Below are 22,064 nucleotides of genomic sequence, written 5' to 3' on the forward strand. Positions count from 1 at the left end.
AGTTTGTGGCACAACTTGACAAAAAGAAGGGACCGGTTAGTAGGACATCTTCTGAGGCATCAAGGGATCACAAATTTAGCATTGGAGGGCAGCGTGGAGGGTAAAAATCGTGGAGGGAGACCAAGAGATGAATGCACTAAGGAGATTTAGAAGGATGTAGGTTGCAGTAAGTACTTGGAGCTGAAGAACCTTGCACAGGATAGGGTAGCATGGAGAGCTGCAGCAAACCAGTCTCAGGACTGAAGACCGCAACAACAACAATGTAGATGTAGAGGTGCTCACCCTCACTACAGAACCGCCTGTGCATCACTTGTTCGCCGCTAGAGAGCGGCTCTAGGCCGCTGAGTTCGAAGGCATCGTTGATGCGGCTGCAGACGCAGTCGAGGAGCGCGGTGTCGTTGGCCAGCAGCAGACCGAGCAGCGCCACGGCGGGGTGCATCGCGGGGCAAGGCCAGCGGGGGCTGGGCTGAGTGCAGCCTAGCGACGTGCGCGGCGGCAGCCTCTGCGCGGGACGAGTAAACCGCAGTAAATGCGGCGGCGTCTGTCGTCCGCAGTGCGGCCGTCTTCCTTTCTGCTGCGAGAGGGGCCAGCTGCCCACGCACTGGCGTCACAGGAAGTTATTCGTCCGTTTTATGCGGGAAAACCAGTTCTGAGCAAAGGTGGAAAAGCAGAAAGGTGGAAAGAGTGTATAGAGGGTCTGAAAAAGGGCGATGTGCTGCTTAAGGGCAATATTATGGAAATGGTAGAGGACGTAGATGAAGATGAAACGGGAGATATTGCGAGGTGCCCGGGCTAGCAGTGTATTTAACACAAAATTCTTCTAGAATCTTCATATGAAAATGATGCTCTAAGCCCCCCCCCCCCCCCTATTCTAACTCCGACTTTTGCTGTTGCACATGGATTAAGCAGAAACGCGAACTGACTCTAATCGACCCTGGAAGTGGAGTAGAAAAGAGTTTGGCACCTGCAATAATTTAATTTGATAGAAATTAATTTGATAAATAAATTTCATTAACGTGGTGAGAAATGAAAGGGTTGCTCTACCGATCTACAGAAGGAAAGATCTGTCCAAAATAACAATTGGATTTATTATGACTAAACTCAAAATAATAAACACAACATGGGAAACATTTGCAATACGTCAAATTGGATACTCAAATAAATGCTGTGAAGGTGAAGTTGTCCGTAAACTAGCTTGCGACATTTATGATTAAGTGGTATGTGGAGCCAATTCCTTGCAACTCAAATCTTAAGAGAAACACCCAGCCAACCCAACATTGATTGCTGCTACAGTAGTGAGAACTTAGACAATGAAGACCCAAGACAGAACCACGTAAGAAAAGACGGGAACAGGCGCGCTCTGCTGAGCTCTGATTATCACCTAGTAAAATTCCCTAACCTGCCCGTGCTACGGACATACATTACCAAGCTGTCTTCTTAGCTGCAAGGACACGATCTGGCGTACTGCAAGCTATGGCTGGTTGCTTCGAAGTCCAGTCGTGGTGACGATAATATCGCGAGTATAGCCCGAAACAAATTATCCTGGTCTGGTTGTTCCAGACTAAAGACTTCCTATCAATACAAATGCGCCTCTGAGGGAGACGAAGAAGGCTTGCCACACAATCACTGACGATACAGTGATTCATTTTAGCAAGCAAAGTCACACAGTAACTCCGATACAGTCAACTTTAGCCAAAACTGCCCAAGACGGACAACATAGTCCGCTTGTACGCAGAACGCTCAATTGCCAACAGTACTCGGAAAGTTACATTGAAGTCGAAACTTCAGCAACTTCGTCAAAAGTTACAATTAAATGAAAGTATATTAGACAGCCAACGGAAGGCAGGCTGTCCAGAGCAGTGAGTGCCCACCCTCTCAAGAGCACCTGTACAAGCCGAACACAGAACATTCCCGCCCACACGAAAGTGGCCGTGGTTAAACGTTCCAATCAGCAACTCGAAAACCGGCGGAAAATTCCACTCTATTGCCGACGCACTACTATTCCACCAATGGAGATACTTGGCGCCAATTTCCGCGCCGATTTTGCTACGTCAAGGAGCTATTCCTTGAACAAGCCAATCACAGTTTTGATTTTGCAGAAAATGCGGGAATTTGCCCACCAAGACCGTCTGGGAACACAAGTCATTCCCACACCTCGCTGGTAGCTCGCCAGAAAGTGTTTTCACTAAGTTTCTGCGAAGTAACGGAATCTCTAGCCCAGCCGCCCCGTCAGGCCCCTGTGGGCGTGTCGCTCCCGCACTTATGACAATGTCGGCGTCTGGTAAGCATCCACTTGACTCCCTCACACCCGCCGGCTTAACCCTTTCAAGATCAGCATTACCCGCCTGTCACTGGACCAACCGGGTAACGAGAGATGCTGCGTGTGAAGTCTGCGTGTGAAGGAAAAGCAACTTTTCACCACATGCAATTAGAGAGAAAAATTGAATTACTCAGAGTAAGATAGAAATATGAGAGGCGGCTCATGCCACGTCTCGATATGATACTGCGTGGAGAATTTCACACAGCACTGAAAGACCTAAGTCGAAACAAGGTCCTGGGAGTAGACAACACTCTTTTAGAATTAGTGATAGCCCTGGGAGCCATGATCAAACTCTTCCATCTGGTGGGCAAGATGTATGAGACAGGCGAAATACCCTCAGATTTCAAGAAGAATATAGTAATTCCAAGCCCAAAGAAAGCATGTGTTGACAGGTGTGAAACTTACCGAACTATCAGTTTAATAAATCACAGTTGCAAAATACTAACGCGAATTCTTTGCAGACGAATGGAAAAACTGGTGGAAGCATACCTCGGGGAAGATCAGTCTGGATTCCATAGAAATGCTGGAACATCTGAGGCTATACTGACTCTACGACTTATCTTAGAAGGTAGATTAAGGAAAGGCAAACCTACGTTTCTAGCTTTTGTAGACTTAGAGAAAGCTTTTGACAATTTTGACTGGAATACTCTCTTTCAAATTTTGAAGGTGGCAAGCGTCAAACACAGCGAGCGAAACGCTATTTACAATTTGTACACAAAACAGGTGGCAGTTATAAGAGTCGAGGGGCATGAAAGGAAAGCAGTGGTTGGGAAGGGAGTGAGACAGGGTTGTAGCCTATCAGCGCTGTTATTCAATCACTGCATTGAACAACTAGTAAAGCAAAAAGTAGGAATTAAAAAGTAGGAATTAAAACCCATGGTGAAGAAACAAAAACTTTGTGGTTTGCCGATGACATTCAAATTCTATCAGAGACAGCAAAGAACCTGAAAGAGCAGTTGAATGGAATGGGCAGTGTCTTGAAAGGAGGATATTAAGTGAACATCAACAAAATCAAAACGAGGATAATTGAATGTAGTTGAATTAAGTCAGGTGATGCTGAGGGAATTAGATTAGGAAATGAGACACTTAAGTAGTAAATGAGTTTTGCCCTTTGGGGAGCAAAATAGCTGATGATGGTCGAAATAGAGAGGATATAAAATGTAGAGTGGCTATGACAAGGAAAGTGTTTCTGAAGAAGAGAAATTTGTTAACATCGTGTATAGGTTTAAGTGTCAGGAAGTCTCTTCTAAAAGTATTTGTATGAAGTGCAGCCTTGTATGGAAGTGAAACATGGACGATAAACAGTTTCCACAGAAAGGGAATAGAAGCTTGTTGAAGATTAAACGGGTAGACCACGTAACTAATGAGGAGGTACTGAATAGAATTGGGGAAAAGAGGAATTTGTGGCACAGGTTGATTTAAAGAAGAGATCGGTTGGTAGGACACGTACTGAGGCATCAAGGGATCACCAATTTAGTATCGGAAGGAAGAGTGCAGGGTAAAAATCGGAGACCAAGAGATGAATACACTAAGCAGATTCAGAAGGATGTATGTTGCAGTAGTTACTCGGAGATGAAGAAGCTTGCACAGGATAGAGTACATGGAGAACTGCATCAAACCTGTCTCTGAACTGAGGGCCACAAAAACAACAACAACGTGCACAAATCTGCTACATGTTTTTAGGACGACAGCTGATTCCACTGACAGACTTGTGGGCGATGACCATAACTGCTGGTCTGCTATTCCGACACAAAACTCACCAGCCCTGGCCTTGTTCAGCATTGAACAGCAAGGTGGGTGAGTTCGTAGGTAACTGCGCTCATTGTAAAAATAAGTTTGTTGACCACAGTGACTGACGATGAGAACTTTGTGTGGATAACGGCCACCGCCCACAGCGAGCCCCATCTCCGCATGGCGGCGTTGCGGGCGTGTGACAGGGGAGAGGGAGGTAAGCAGGCGGAGCAGAGGCGAACGGGAAACCACCCCAGGGCCTGTAGGGGCCGCAGATCGGGAAGTCCCGCCGCTATAAGCTACTTTGACGAAGGGCAGATTAAGACAGAAAGGAATTACAACCTTGGCTGCTAGCGGGTATTAATTGAAACCAGTCGACAAAGTTGAAAGTTTGTGCTGGACCGGGATTCGAACCCGGGTATCCTGTTTACTAGACAAATGTTCTAGCCACTAAGCCATCTACAGTACATCTACATTGTTGCTGTTGTTGTGGTCTTCAGTCCTGAGACTGGTTTGATGCAGATCTCCATGTTGCTCTATGCCGTGCAAGCTTCTTCATCTCCCAGTGCCTACTGCAACCTACATCCTTCTGAATCTGCTTAATGTACCCTCCACGCTGCCCTCCAATGCTAAATTTGTGATCCCTTGATGCCTTAGAACATGTACTACCAACCGATCCCTTCTTCTAGTCAACTTGTGCCACAAACTTCTCTTCTCCCCAGTCCTATTCAATACCTTCTCATTAGTTAGGTTTTCTCCCCACCTAATCTTCAACATTCTTCTGTAGCGCCACATTTCGAAAGCTTCTACTCTCTTCTTGTCCAAACTATTCATCGTCCATGTTTCACTTACATACATGGCTACACTCTGTACAAATACTTTCAGAAACGACTTCCTGACACTTAAATCTATACTCGATGTTAACGGATTTCTCTTCTTCAGAAACGCTTTCCTTGCCATTGCCAGTCTACATTTTATATCCTCCCTACTTCGACCATCATCAGTTATTTTGCTCCCCAAATAGCAAAACTCCTTTACTACTTTAAGTGTCTCATTTCCTAATCTAATTCCCTCAGCATCACCCGACTTAATTCGACTACATTCCATTATCTTCGTTTTGCTTTTGTTGATGTTCATCTTATATCCTCCTTTCAAGACACTGTCCATTCTGTTCAACTGCTCTTCCAAATCCTTTCCTGTCTCTGTCAGAATTACAATGTCATCGGCGAACCTCAAAGTTTTAATTTCTTCTCCCTGGATTTTAATACCTACTCCGAATTTTTCTTTTGTTTCCTTTACTGCTTGCTCAATATACAGATTGAATAACATCGGGGAGAGGCTACAACCATGTCTCACTCCCTTCCCAACCACTGCTTCCCTTTCATACCCCTCGACTCTTATAACTGCCATCTGGCTTCTGTACAAATTGTAAATAGCCTTTCTCTGCCTGTATTTTACCCCTGCCATCTTTAGAATTTGAAAGAGAGTATTCCAGCCAACATTGTCAAAAGCTTTCTCTAAGTCTACAAATACTAGAAACGTAGGTTTGCCTTTCCTTCATCTTTCATATAAGATTAGTCGTAAGGTCAGTATCGCCTCACGTGTTCCAACATTTCTACGGAATCCAAACTGATCTTCCCCGTGGTCGGGTTCTGCCAGTTTTTCCATTCGTCTGTAAAGAATTCGCGTTTGTATTTTGCAGCTGTGACTTATTAAACTGATAGTTCGGTAATTTTCACATCTGTCAACACCTGCTTTCTTTGGGATTGCAATTATTATATTCTTCTTGAAATCTGAGGGTGTTTCGCCTGTCTCTTACATCTTGCTCACCAGATGGTAGAGTTTTGTCATGACTGTCTCTCCCAAGGCTGTCATTAGTTCTAATGGAATGTTGTCTACTCCCGGGGCCTTTTTTCGACTCAGGTCTTTCAGTGCTGTATCAAACTCTTTACGCAGTATCATATCTCCCATTTCATCTTCATCTACATCCTCTTCCATTTCCAAAATATTGTCCTCAAGTACATCGACATAGATAGTCCGTATCGGTGGACTGTACCCTGTATCGCTGCGAGTCATTTACTTTCCTGTTCCACCCGTTAACACAGCGACCGAGCGAGGTGACGCAGTGGTTAGCACACTGGACTCGCATTCGGAAGGACGACGGTTCAATCCCGCGTCCGGCCATCCTGATTTAGGTTTTCCGTGATTTCCCTATATCACTTCAGGCAAATGCCGGGATGGTTCCTTTGAAAGGGCACGGCCGATTTCCTTCCCCATCCTTCCCTAATCAGAGCTTGTGCTCCGTCTCTAATGACCTCGTTGTCGATGGGACGTTAAACACTAATCTCCTCCTCCTCCGTTAACACAGCGAGGGAAATACTGCTGCCTATATGTCTCCGTATGAGCCCTTTTATGTCCGTAGTTTTTATGCACAGTGTATGTTGGAGGCAGTAGGTTTCCGAAGCGTCCCTGTAACACTTCCTTGCTGTTCGAACCTACCGGTAACAAATCTAGCAGCCGGCCTGTGAATTTCTTCGAAGTCTTCCTTTGTTTAATCCAACTTGTTACGGATCCCAAACACTGAAGGATTGGTGCCAGCAGCGTCCTAAACGCGGTGTCCTTTACACGTGATCTACTCTTTCCTAAAATTCTCGCAATAAACCGAAGTCGACCATTTGCCTTTCTTACCACAGTCATGCTCGTTCCATTTACACTACTGGCCATTACAATTGCTACACCACGAAGATGATGTGCTACAGACGCGAAATTTATCCGACTGGAAGAAGATGCAGTGATATGCAAATGATTAGCTTTCCAGAGCCTCACACAAGGTTGGCGCCGGTGGCGACACCTACAACGTGCTGACATGAGGAAAGTTTCCAACCGATTTCTCATACACAAACAGCAGTTGACCGGCGTTGCCTGGTGAAACGTTGTTGTGAGGTCTCGTGTAAGGAGGAGAAATGCGTACCATCACGTTTCCGACTTTGATAAAGGTCGGATTGTAGCCTACCGCGATTGCGGTTTATCGTATCGCGACATTGCTGCTCGCGTTGGTCGAGATCCAATGACTGTTAGCAAAATATGGAATCGGTGGGTTCAGGAGGGTAATACAGAACACCGTGCTGGATCCCAACGGCCTCGTATCACTAGCAGTCGAGATGACAGGCATCTTATCCGCATGGCTGTAACGGATCGTGCAGCCACGTCTCTATCCCTGAGTCAACAGATGGGGACATGAGCAAGACAACAACCATCTGCACAGATAGTTCGACGACGTTCGTTTGACTATTCGCACGCTGACACTTGTTGATGGCCCAGCATTGAAATCTGCAACAATTTGCGTTAGGGTTGCACTTCTACCACCCTGAACGATTCTCTTCAGCTGCCGTTGACCCCGTTCTTGCAGGATGTCGAAGATTTAATTTCTCACCGGATTCCTGATGTTCACGGTACATTCATGAAATGGTCGTACTGGAAAATCCCCACTTCACTGCCACCTCGAAGATGCTGTGTCCCATCGTTCGTGCGCCGTCTGTAATACCACGTTCACACTCATTTAAATCTTGATAACCTGCCATTGTAGCAGCAGTAACAGATTAACAACTGCGTCAGATACTTATCGTATATAGCCGTTGCCGACCGCATCTCCGTATTCGGCCATGGCTGCGGTTACCCTTGGCGCTGCATCACAGACAGGAGCACCTGCGATGGTGTACTCAACGACAAACCTGGGTGCACAGAATGGCAAAACGTCAAAAATGTTCAAATGTGTGTGAAATCTTATGGGACTTAACTGCTAAGGTCATCAGTCCCTACGGTGAACGCACATTGGAAGCGTGTATTCGTTATCGCCCTACTGGCGCATCACCTGGTTTGATGGTATGGGGTGTCATTGGTTACAGGCCTCGGTCACCTCTTGTTCGCAGTGACGGCACTTCGAACAGTAGATGTTACATTTCAGATGTGTTACGACCCGTGGCTCTACACTTCATTCTATCCCTGCGAAATGCTACATTTCAGCAGGATAATGCACGACCGCATGTTGCAGGTCCTGTACGGGCTTTTCTGGATACAGAAAATGTTCGACTGCTGCCCTGGCCAGCACATTCTCCAGATCTCTCACCAATTGAAAACGTCTGGTCAATGGTGGCCGAGCAAATGGCTAGTCACAATACGCCAGTCACTATTCTTGATGAACTGCGGTATCGTGTTGAAGCTGCATGGGCAGCTGTACCTGTACACGCCATCCGAGCCATGTTTGACTCAATGCCCAGGCCTATCAAGGCCGTTATTACGGCCAGGTGTGGTTGTTCTGGGTACTGATTTCTCAGGATCTATGCACCCAAATTGCGTGAAAATGTAATCACTTGTCAGTTCTAGTATAATGCATTTGTCCAATGAATACCCGTTTATCATCTGCATTTCTTCTTGGTGTAGCAATTTTAATGGCCAGTCGTGTAGTATCGCTTTGCAACGCTACATCCAGATATTTCAGCGACCTTACTGCATCAAGCAGGGCACTAGTAATACTGTATCCGAACATTGCAGGTTTGGCCTTCCTACTCATCCGCAGTAACTTACATTTTTCCACAATTAGGTCTAGCTGCCATTCGTCACATTAACTACAAAGTCGTCTTGCGTCCTCCACAGCATCATCAGCAAACAACCTCAGGCTGCTGCCCAGCCCGTTCGCCAAATCATTAATGTATGTAGAGTCTAAAAGCTGACCTGTCACACTTCCTGCCTCCCTCCAGACGATCCCCTTATCTCTGATGAAACCTCGCCTTCGAGGAGAACATGCTGAGTTCCATTACACAAAAAGTTTTCGAGTCACTCACATATCTGTGAACTTATTCTATATGCTCGTACCTTCGTTAACTGCATGCAATGGGACACTGTCCAAAATGCTTTCCATAAATCTAGAAATGTGGAATCTGCCTGCTGCCCTTCATCCACAGTTCACAGTATATCACGTGAGAGAAGGGCAATCTGAGCTTCGCACGAGCAGTTTTTTCTAAAAACCGTGCTGATTCATAGACATAAGCTTCTCAGTCTCACGAAAGTTTATTATATTCCACCTGAGAATATCTTCAAGGATTCGGCAGTAAACCAAAGTCAGGGACATTGGTCTGTAGTTCTACGGATACCGACTACCATAGCACGCAACCCGTCGGTCTCAAATTCCCAACCTGTCGACGTACTACGAATGTAGCGCCTCTTGTTCATTATCCTCATTACGCGCGACATTTCGCCGATTCCCGTAACAGTTCGAACCTGGTGTGCGTCTGCACTGAAAATATCATTGAGTGTCTCGCCTTAATTATGTATATACAGGACGATTCAAAAGTATCAGCACACCCTTCGAGGGTGCGATGTATGGATCCAATTAAGAGTAAAACGTTAAATAAAGTTTTGTCTGAAATGCTTTATTTCCAAGTTGCATAATGTCATTTGTGGTAAGCATTACAACGTAAGCATTACATCGCTGGCCAGTACAGGATTTTCATGTGTCATGTTCGCCTGCATATCTACTGACGCTGTTTCGTCGATGGTGTCCCTGCACGTTTCAGTCGGGAAGCACGATATTATCTCTGTGTTGCTTATCCCGATAAGTGGAGGAGTGGTATAGGACCAGCTACTTGTCCTGCCAGATCTCTGTTTCTCACCCCCAGGACTTTGGTGTCATCTCAAGGAGCACTTGTAACGTGTTGCAACTGACAATGTATCTCAACTACAGCAGCGAACTGAAAATAGTTGAGCAACTGTATAGAATGAGCTTGCAACGTTCCGACACCGCTAAGGAGTCGAGCAGGTCACTGACTTCGTCCACATGGACATCAAATGGTTCAAATGGCTCTGAGCACTATGGGACTTAACATCTGTGGTCATCAGTCCCCTAGAACATAGAACTACTTAAACCTAACTAACTTAAGGACATCACACACATCAATGCCCGAAGCAGGATTCGAACCTGCGACCGTAGCGGTCACGCGGTTCCAGACTGAAGCGCCTAGAACGGCACGGCCACACCGACCGGCCGCATATGGACATCATTTTGAACGTATCCCAGGGTAAACCAAAGGACCCGCAATTCAACTCTGTTGTGTACTATAGGTTTACCCTGCGATACGTTCAAAATGATGTCCTGCTCTGCTGCTTAACTCTAAAATAAATTCGGAAAATGAGTGCAGAGTGACCTTCATTAAAACACTAATCTGTGTCGGGGCCACTCCTGTTCCTTATTTATATAAATGATGTGCCCTCTAGTATTACAGGTCACTATAAAATATATCTGTTTGATGATGACACTAGCTTGGTAGTAAAGGATGTTGTGTGCGACATTGGCTCTGTTGCAAATAGTACAAATCATGACATAAGTTCATGGCTTGTAGAAAATAAACTAACGGTAAACCACAGTAACACCCAGCTTTTACAGTTTCTAACACACAATTCAACAAAAACCGACGCTCCAGTTTCACAGAATAGGCATATGATTAGTGAAACTGAACAGCTCAAATTTCTAGGTGTTCAGACAGATAGTAAACTATCATGGAAAGCCCACTTTCAGGATCTTGTTCAAAGACTTAATGCTGCCATTTTTACGATTCGAACGGTATCTGAAGTAAGTAAGCGTTCAACAAGAAAATTAGTCTACTTTGCTTATTTTCGTTCGCTTATGTAGTATGGTATTATATTTTGGGGTAACTCTTCCCATTCTAAAAAGATACATTTGGCTCAAAAATGGTTCAAATGGCTCTAAGCACTATGGGACTTAACTTCTGAGGTCAAGTGTCCCCCAGAACTTAGAACTACTTAAACCTAACTAACCTAAGGACATCACACACATCCATGCCCAAGGCAGGATTCGAACCTGCGACCGTGGCAGTCGCGCGGTTCCAGACTGAAGCGCCTAGAACCGCTCGGCCACTTCGGCCGGACGGCTCAGAAACGCGCAGTTCGGTCAATAAGCGGTGTAAGTTCGCGAACCTCTTGTCCACCCCTTTTCACTAGTCTGGGTTTTTGACATTGCCTTCTCAATATGTATATTCTTTACTGTCGTGTCTTGTTAACAATATCAGCTTATTACCAAGAACAAGCAGCCGAAAGACGACAATTCTGGTGCACGCACAAGTGTTTCGGAGCACACCATTCATCGTACATCGTTGATAAGGGAGCTCCGTGGCAGACAACCCGCACGTGTTCACAAGCTGGCCAGCGACATCTTCAGTTACAATTTCAGTGGGCACGCGGCCATCGCGATTCGACCGTCGATCAGTGGAAACGTGTCGGCTCCTGCGGTGAATCAGATTTTTGCTATACTAGGTCGATGGTCGACTCCGCAATCGCCGTCATCGAGGTGAGCGGCGGCTCGAAACCTGCAGCGCGCCACGCACACAGCCCGGTGGGAGCTCTAGGAGACATTCTCCTGCGCTTGTGGCATTATTCGCTGACAGCTGCAAACCAGCCGCATCCCTTCGTGCTTAATGTCTTCCCCGATGGCGATATCATCTTTCAACAGTATAATCGTCCGTGTCTCGGAGCCAAAGCCGTGCTACAGTGGTTTGAGGAGCACTGATATCTCGGCGACAAAATTCGACTGATGTAAATACAATAGCACGCATCTGGGTCGCTATCGGGCACCACCTCCGCGTGCGCAAGTCAGTGGTCGCTTATTTGCGCGAATTACACGACCTGTGCGTAGACATCTAATGCCACAACATATCGCCACAGACCTACCAACAAACTGCTGGATCCCTGATACGCACACTCAGTGATGTATTTCGTTTCAAAGATGGACAAAAAAATCAAGTGGTCGTAATGTTTTGGCCCATCAGGGTATGTAGGACACGTTATGGACTCACGCGAGGCATATAAAATGTATAAATGCAATGAAGAGCCAAAAAACTGGCACACCTGACGAATATCGTGTAGGGCTTCCGCAAGAACGCAGAAGTGCCGCAACAAGACGCAGCATGCACTCGACTAATGTCTGAAGATATGCTGTAGGGAACAGACACCATGAATCCTGCATTCCTGTCGATAAATCCGTAAGAGTACGAATGGGTGGAGATCTCTTCTGAACAGCTCACTGCAAGGCATCCCAGATATGTTCAATAATGTTCATGTCTGGGTGGGGAGTTTGGTGGCCAGCAGAGTGTTCAAACTCAGGAGTGTGTTCCTGGAGCCAGTCTGTAGCAAGTCTGGACTTATGGGTTGTCGTATTGTCATGCTGGAATTGCCCACTTCCGTCGGAATGGACATGAATGGATTCAGGTGATCAGACAGGGGTGCTTACGTACGTGTCACCTGTCAGAGTCGTATTAGGGGCCGTGTACCACTGCAACTGCACACACCAGTACAGAGACTCCACCAAACTGAACAGCCCCTGACAGCGTCCATGGGTTCATGAGGTTGTGTCCTTACCCCTCCACGTCCATCTGTTCAATACAATTTAAAACGAGACTCGTCCGACCAGGCAATATGTTTCCAGTCTTCAACAGTGCAATGTCGGTGTGGACGTACCCAGGCGAGGCATAAAGCTTTGTGTCATGCAGTCATCAAGGGTACACGAGTGGGCGTTCAGCTCTGAAAGCCCGTATCGATGATGTTTTGTTTGACTATTCGCACGCTGACACTTGTTGATGGGCCAGCATTGAAATCTGCAACAATTTGCGTTAGGGTTGCACTTCTACCACCCTGAACGATTCTCTTCAGCTGCCGTTGACCCCGTTCTTGCAGGATGTCGAAGATTTAATTTCTCACCGGATTCCTGATGTTCACGGTACATTCATGAAATGGTCGTACTGGAAAATCCCCACTTCACTGCCACCTCGAAGATGCTGTGTCCCATCGTTCGTGCGCCGTCTATAATACCACGTTCACACTCATTTAAATCTTGATAACCTGCCATTGTAGCAGCAGTAACAGATTAGCAACTGCGTCAGACACTTGTCGAATACAGCCGTTGCCGACCGCATTTCCGTATTCGGCCTCTTTACATATCTGTGGATTTGAATGCCTATACCAGTTTCTTTGGCGCCTCAGTGTATAAAAACCATCATAAAAATTAAAAAATCTAGATTCAAGATTAGTATTATTTCGTCAAATAAAGGGCGCTCAGCCCAATCATGTCGATTTGTCAATCCACTCCCAGCATCGTTGTACTTACATTTATCGATCTGCCGCCAGGGATTAAGTAGCTAGAATTGTCTGTGCGCTGTATTGATATTTAAGTTGTAAATCACTGTGCGCCTCGTACTTCAGAGTCGGTGTGTTTCGCAGCTAACCTCTGGCTGGCCTTGCGTGTCTGTTAACGCCCACAGTCGTGCTGTCGCAAGCGGGAAGCGACTCGAGACACGAGGCCGCTATCAGCGGGGATATGGCGCCAGACCGCATGGCTTCCGCTGCTAAAACGCGCGCGCACACACACACACACACACACACACACACACACACACACACATACATACACACATGCACACATGCGAGGGTTATTCCTAGTGCAATACCGCAAAGTTCCGGGTTCGCAAGTACGACGCATAGGCGAGAAACCGTGTTTCCGCTACACCAGTTTCTCGGTAAGGGCTGAACCGGCCGTCAACGAACTTCCTTCTGTTCGCCGTACTGACGTTGGTCCACATTTCTCGGAAACCAGCTGTTCAAACCAGACCAAACTTGAAACACACGTAAGCTGCCATATTTTCCTTAAAGTATACAGTAGTGCAAATCGGTATTTGTAGGAAAATTCACAATGTCGGTTGGAATAGTTGTGCACAGTGTGTGTGCAGTAGTATGGGATGTAGCATACTGGCAAATACGGTCAAATGGTATGGCATTTGATGTTAGCAGTACAGTATACAACAAGACATCAACGATTCAGGCGGTAGGGGGTGGAACTCGGTATAGGGGCAGGCGGCTCTGCGCGGTGTTGCGTGTGTGTGTGTGTGTGTGTGTGTGTGTGTGTGTGTGTGTGTGTGTGTGTGTGTACGTGCCTTCCCAGCAGATAGGAAACAGGCACCATTAGTGGCAGTTCGTGTTGTGCACATAAACCACGCGGAAAACAGTCATCATTAGAAAAAAGCAAAACTCGGTGCATAGAAGGAAATGGTGACCCTCTTACCGTCAAGTCGCCAAGAAGGTGAGCCGTTCAAGTACAGTCATATGACATAAGATGCCAGAAGTTTTTCAGTTCAGTTCTGAGGTTAGTCAGTATTCAAATCTTCAGAAAAACTTTTCGTTCATTCTGAAACTTGCAATTTTTTTATGAGACCATTATTTTAAGCTGAGTTTAACTCAATTAAAAAACTGAAATATGTTTTTTTAAAAGTTATTTGCTGAAAATATTGAACTTCCCAATCCCATCCATCACTACTCAACCAACATTTTCAAAATTGTTGACCTCAGGCCAAAAACCCACGTGGTTTAAAATTAACTCCAGACTCAGAATCATAGTTATTCTCATGACCACCAGTTTTGTTGACTTTGCTAACTCACAACGTAAGTGTCAACTTTCAAGCCAATCTACACTTCTGGTTACACTACAGTAAGATTTCATAACAACTTTCATTTTAGAAATTAACATAAAATCAAATAAATAAATGTTCTGTTGTGTTGTTTTTTGTTCACATATATCTTATGCTACCACATCATTACACTACGGGTCAAAGTAAAAGCCTCGTACTTAAAAGTCTACCTCGTTATTACAGTATTTAACTCATTTTATATAATTAGTTACTTTCTACAATTTCCCACAGAGCTGCTTTCAGATTACAGTAGTGATACTGCTGATCAAAATTATCCCAAACTGGTCACGAACTTTGATACATTGTAATGAAGCACATTTATTCACATTCAGATTTAATAATTATACAGGATGAGTCACTAACTATTGCCACCTATAATAACTCCGAAAGTATGATAGGAACTGAAAAGTTTGTGGGACAAATCTTCCATGGGACAACGGGGGCCATAATATCACATTGGTTTTTTGTTGCTAGGTGGGGTCTCGTCAAAGATATGAAGGTCAACTTTGTTTCTTTAAATGGGATGCTGTAGTTTAGTACTTATTTTCTGATAGCGGCTACCGAGATGAATCCAATTATGTGTGTCTTTGAAGGTCAACGAAGGTCAAAAAGGTTGGCATGAACGTTCATTCATAGAAGGTGTTCCAAGTAATGACCATTGGTATCAATGTAGTGATGCAATCTTCTTATCATGGATTGAGTGGTATTCCTTATCACTTCTTCACTTATCTAAGCACATGCCCTGTCAATTCTCGTCCGCATCTCGTGGTCGTGCGGTAGCGTTCTCGCTTCCCACGCCCGGGTTCCCGGGTTCGATTCCCGGCGGGGTCAGGGATTTTCTCTGCCTCGTGATGACTGAGTGTTGTGTGCTGTCCTTAGTTTAGTTAGGTTTAAGTAGTTCTAAGTTCTAGGGACTGATGACCATAGATGTTAAGTCCCATAGTGCTCAGAGCTATTTGAACCATTTTTTTTTTTTTGTCAATAATCTCTCGTATATCGTGCAAACAGTAAATATTCGCCGATACGGCGTGTCAATCTAACTTGCCATTGACATGTAAACACCATTCGTTGGTTTCACAATATAACACTAATAGGAACGGTAAGGCTAGTATCGTCGAATCAAGTGAATGTGAATGATGTACTTCTTTGAAGAACAAGCACATATACTTCTCATTTATGGAGAATGCCAACGAAATTCAGTGAGTGCTAGAGACTTATACTTTAAAGATATCCTCAACATATTCATTTTACATGTCATACATTTAAATATGTATATGATAAACTGAGAACAACTGGGTCTTTAACGCATCGGAAACATATCCGGCAAAGGAAAGTTACTAACAAGGAAACGTAAAATGTTACTCTTGTCGCTGGGGTTCGAGATCCTTGTGTTAGTTCGCGTCAAATCGCAAGGGAATCTGGCACGAGCCAGAATAGTGTTGTTCTTGTTCTGCATCGCCATAAATATCATTCTTATCATATCAGTCTCCACGGAGAATTAACTAGTACGGACTGTATGCGTCGCATTGAAATCTGCCGATGGGCGCAACTTCAGATGCAGAGGGATGACATATTTATTAATTTGATTTTATTTACTCATGAAGCTACATTCACGAACCATGGAAATGTTAATTTGCATAACATGCATTATTGGGCACCTGAAAATTCATGTTGGCTGCGTCAAATTGCACAGCAAAAACCGTGCTCGGTGAATGTATGGAGTGGTATTCTGGAGGACAGAATTATAGGCCCCTATTTCATGGAAGAAAATCTTAATGATAGGAAGTACATCACATTCCTGCAAGAAACACTAGGTCTGTTAGTGGAAGAAATACCATTAGTAGCAAGGAACAGAATGTTGTATCAACGCGATGGGTGTCCAGGAAATTTTTCGATGATGGCTAGCAATAAGTTGCAGAGACCATTCCCAAATCGTTGGATTGGAAGTGGAGGAGATGTGTCGTGGCAAGCTCTTCCACCAGGCTTGACGGCTCTGGATTTCTTCTTGTGGGGATTCGTAAATGGCATTGTTTATAAAGACATTCCAATTTCACCTGCAGGTTTGAGAGAGAGAATTGTCAGAACATGTGCTTCGACAAGTGCCGATGTGATAAGGAATACCACTCAATCCATGGTAAGAAGATTGCAGCACTGCATTGATATCAATGGTCAACACTTCGAACACCTTCTGTAAATGGACGTTCATGCCACGTTTGCGACCCTTGTTGACCTAAGACCTTACTGTTACACATCATTGGATTCATCTCGGTAGCTGCTATCAGAAAATAAGTACCAAACTATAGCATCCCATTTACAAAAACAAAGTTCACCTTCATATCTCTGAAGTGACCCCACCTAGCAACAAAAAACCGATATCATATGATGGCTCCTGTTGTCCCATGCAACTTTTCAGCTCCTATCATACTTTCAGAGTTATTCTTGGTGGCAATAGTTGGTGACTCAACCTCTATAACAATCCTCCTGCAGTTGGACTAAGATGGATGATAACAGCAATATACATGGTCAATGCAGACTGTTTGCAAGTAGACTGTATGGTTGGGTTAATCCCATCAATCCTGTGTTGCTGCCATTGTAAGAATACTAACCGACACCCACGAGTTTGTATGCCTGTACACAGCTGGCCACCTTCCAAATGCTTGCATTGCATCAAATTTAAAGCCACATGTAAGTATAGCTTTGTTATTCATGTAAGCAACTGCATTAATTTTCTGCAACACTATCGTAATTTTACAAACACTATTTGTGACACTGTGAAGTGAACTTAAGAGGTAGTAAAGAAAAAGTGTGTCAATTATTGATGTATGACCCCTTAATGTTCACATTAACTGAAAGACAATTTTTTCTTTATTTTTATAGATTTGAGCATGGTTGTTAGTCAACCAAAATTGGTAATCAGGAACTTGTAATTCATTTTTTATTTCAGTCACAATTACCAACGGTTTTAACAAAATAGTAGCTGTAATTTAGTTTTATGGCAATTACAAATATTAACATTTTTAACAAAATATTTGTTTTAAATCTTCATAAAACTTCTAATATTAATATCCATGCTATGGATAAAATGTAATAGTGCACTACCTGCATATGTTTTATTTCTAAATTTAACTATATTGGTAATATTCACTAGAAAGTCATCTTCAGTTTTATGCTGCACATTATAGTTGACATTTAAAAGAAAACACTTTATTGTAAGCATACCATCAAAGACAGCATTAAATACCGAAGCATCGATCATAACACCCACAAAAGTACAAATACCACATGAACCAATCCACCAACTAAACCCAATTAAATTGGTGGGACAACCACAAGAAAAATGGGATTTTCACCAGCGATAAACTAAAAATTCAATAATAAAAACACCACCACCATTCAAGACCTATAACTTTGTAAGAAAGAAATTGGAAAGATCTTTGATGTGGGCAGCATATATGCAGCAAATTTTCGGGAAATATCTTTGATGTGCGCAGCATGTACGCTGCATATTTTTGTATTATGAAAATATCAATTAGAATTCCACCAAAATCAGCACATTAGTTTCCTAAACATTGAAATCAAGATTTTGTAAGCCAATCATAGCTCATGTCACGTGATTTCGCCAGCCAATGGCAGCAGATATTCAGAGCATATACAAGTGATATAGTCAGTCAACAGCAACATCACTGTTGTGTGGGAACACGTAAATAGTACAAGTTAATAGTTTAAATTATTGTGCATAGTGTAGCTGCAAGAAAAGATAAGCTTTCACGTATAATATTGGTCTTTTTTGCATATGTTACATCAAGATACATCACACAAATGCTCTAGTGAAATTTTAAATAATGACATGAATGTCTTGTCTCCTGGGCTCGAAATTCTTCTAAGTGGCTGGTCCTCAAAGTGTTAAGTTGTAAACGTGTGTCACACACGGTGTGATTTAAGAAATTCATTGCACGTTCCCAGAAGTAACATAATTCATGTTGTGTAAAAGGAAATTTACTTTGAAAGTAACGCCTTTCAAAGCACCATTGTGCCTGAGAGAGCTACAATGACGTAAGAAGCCCATATGTTCGTACATACACAGCATTAAGAGATCTTACATAGTGTCATAAAAGAAATAGGACATCAGAGGATACTCCAAGAACACTGCAATTTCGTAAATCATATTAAAATTCATAATTCGGCTTGAACTGCACATCCATATGTCCACATATATGATGAAGTAGGCCCCAGCCTGATATTAAGCCTTCCAGTGCGGATTTTGGGATAGAAATTTTCTTTGAGTGCCACTACTGTATTATCTCATTTCTGCTTTTTTATTATGACATAATGCCAGAAGCGTCAAAAGATGAAAATGTCCACTTTAAATCAGGTGAACTAGCCAATAGCGTGGAATGAAATCCTTCGTTTCTAATAAATTGACTGCCTCTGTGAAAAATATTGATAAAAGCCATATTTATTTAGCAAACTGACAAAAATAACTTCATTGTTGTACAAGGCGTCTAATGCTTGACTGCTAAAAACGTGGAAATAAAATAAAATCAAAAAACTGAAACTAACAATGTATTCCAGCCTTCCATAATTATGTGAATGTATTTTAATTCGCTGGATAGCTCCTGTCCGCATAAATCGAATTTGTTTTCATTTGACTTGGGAACTGTAAATGAAGAGGAAACAGCAAAATTACTAAACATTAACACAGATCATGTGGAGACTAGCCCCCATCCCCTCCCCCACTACAACCCAGACTGCAATGCACACGCACGAATCTGGCAATGTGTGTGTAACAGAGAAATTTTTCCAGGAACCATGCAGCTGCTTGTTGCTACTGCTGATACAGCTAACACCCATACTTAAGTAGCCAGAAGTGGGAGAAGGTACTGTTCATATGCAACTTAAATGTACATCCACATGCACATAAGCACTCTGCCAATGGCTCAAAGGAACTTAATGCAAACAGTTGTGGCGTCACACGCATCAGAAGCAGTTGCTGTTATGAAGTATAGTAGCCTTTGTCCTAAACCCTTTAACACATTTTGCTGTTGGCAGACTCTTGTATGTGCACTGTGTTTTGTTGTTGTAGACAGTGCACTTCCTTTGCAACATTAATTTTATTTTGGTTTCTCTGTCTCATTTATGTTTTATTGTTGCAGTATTACTCTGCTGTAGTGGGATACAGTAAAATTCTTTGTTAGTTCGTCGGCTTTTACCAGTCAAAATTACAAAAATTGAACTGAAGACTAAAACAATAAAAAATTCATAAAACTGTAAAAAATTCTCAGATTTTTCCGTTTTCTTCCCAATGAAAAAATTCCCAGGTTTTTTCCAGATTGCCTATGACTATACACCCAGTCATGGTATTCCAGTTTCCAGTTAACCTGTATGGACTCAAACCTAGACCACGATACCAATACCCCATCTCCCACACAACTATGAAAAACTTGAGTCCTAGTCTCTATTTCACCTATATAGCTCAATCACAGAGTAAAAGTGCACTTATGTTGTCTTTTGTTGCGTGTTACAGTTGATAACTGCATGCATTGCGAATGATGGGAAGTCACCATGACGAATGTTGAGTTGGATACGGCAAGACAGTGGAACCCATGAGAAACTGTTTTTGATTAATGTTGTAAATGAGTTGTTTTTTAATTAAATCACAGGAGAAGGTAGGTTAATAAAGGTCTTTTAACAAAATCATGGGAGAAAACGGGTGGAGCAATGTTTTTAATTAAATAATGAGAGAGGGTATGCAGATCAATGTTTATTATTAATAGAGTAGCAGTTTTGGTATGTTAATAAACACTGATCCACCTAGATTCCCCCATGATTTACACATAGACATTGCTGCACTTACACAGTAGCTATGCATGGACCTAAGAATACTGTTTAAATTTTTCGACATATTCGGTTTCATATGACAACATTCTGTACAATATATTCCACTGTGCCACAATGTAATTAGTACATTCCACACCATGATGACTAACACACCAAATGACACAATAACATACCTCACCAACAAATTGCCACCGCATCATTAGACCACTAGACCATACCACCTCTTCATACATCACGCCCTCTACAACAGTTCACTTCCACTCCAAAGCAAATGCATCGTGGCACGGTGCAACAGTGTCAAAGGGTGGTAGCCTACAACCAACTATACCCTGAGGTTTAACACACACCACATTTTATGTGATGTTATGTCCTCTTACATTTAAAATTGACAGATTATTGAAATTTTTTAATTAAACTGAATTACTCCTGTTCCCAGCAGCATAACATAACTTTATTCACATGTCATATCGCATGCACAAATTAATGAAACAATCATAATAAATAAAAGGAATCCACTTACCATGAAGCTGGCTCAGCACATGCCTCATTTGTTTCCTCTTTTTTAACCCACCCAGTTTTATTATGATCCATTACTGCAGGTTCAAGTTCCTAGAAAGAAAGGGATCAGGTAGAAACAATCCTTTTTACTATGACATATAGCACATAGACAATATTTTCATTACTTTAAAGTGAGTACCGTCATTAGACTTTTTTTTTTTTGCAGTGTTACATTTACATGATCATTATTTTGGCTTTAAGGTGCCATTGTCAAGTGTTTTAATGTTATGCAGTGCCTAATATGGCATTCTGCCGTCTTTAAAATACACTATTAGACACATTGTCTGAGGGTCACTATTTCTGGTAAAGTATTTTCAGTCTACTACTGGCTGAAGCAAATACTCCACAACGCAGGAAATAAATTTAACACTGTCTGAGGAATAAACAGTGACCAATAGCACTCACATTGATTTACACCTTTCAGTTTACAAGAAGTCAAACCACATAACCTTATAATGACATATAATCAAAATCATATGCAATGGAAAGAAATAACTAGGCTGATGTTGTCTCTGTAGCTATCCTGTTTTGGGCACAGTAGGAAACATTCTATATTTTTCCACATGAATTCTAACTTTAGCACTATGATCAGTTAAAGCAATTAATCTATTAAAGTGAACTTATCAAATAAAAAATTACTTAAGTTCATCTCAATCTACAGGTGAGTAAAAAAGTGTTAAAATGCAGCTTTGCTTGTTGTCATCTGTGAGATGAATGTTTGTGGATTTATAACCCACTATAACTATAATCCAAGAGTTTTATAATCACATTTTTATTGATAAAGATAAGAACAGAACTGAATTTGCATTTGTAAATCACACATGCTGCACTTTAAATCTCCAAGCCCACACTATTCCACACTTTGTTCACTGACAGTAAGGAAGTGTCAGCTTTCGCCAACATGTTTCAGACTGTGACATCATCAAGTCGGTGGCCATCTTTATTTTCAGAATTTACGTTATGGCGACTATACTCTCACTATTGTCAACCAAGTATCTGATTCCACCAGCCTGCTTTGACCTGTGACGAAACTGTGTTGTGTGACATCACTGAGGTGTGGCATGTTTGAAATAGATTGTGTATGCAGAGAG

At 42.9% G+C, this 22,064-nt stretch overlaps 1 protein-coding gene across 1 annotated transcript in view; it reads right to left on the bottom strand.

The window, feature by feature from the left end:
• LOC126413243 (uncharacterized) overlaps positions 1–22,064 on the bottom strand; it is a 161,767-nt gene that overhangs the window by 98,174 nt on the left and 41,529 nt on the right. The window contains exon 2 of the mRNA XM_050083143.1: positions 283–502. Within this exon, the coding sequence (XP_049939100.1) occupies positions 283–502 (220 nt within the window). The remainder of the gene's footprint in view (positions 1–282; positions 503–22,064) is intronic.

Source organism: Schistocerca serialis, chromosome 7, assembly GCF_023864345.2.
Source record: "Schistocerca serialis cubense isolate TAMUIC-IGC-003099 chromosome 7, iqSchSeri2.2, whole genome shotgun sequence".
Lineage (NCBI taxonomy): Eukaryota > Metazoa > Arthropoda > Insecta > Orthoptera > Acrididae > Schistocerca > Schistocerca serialis.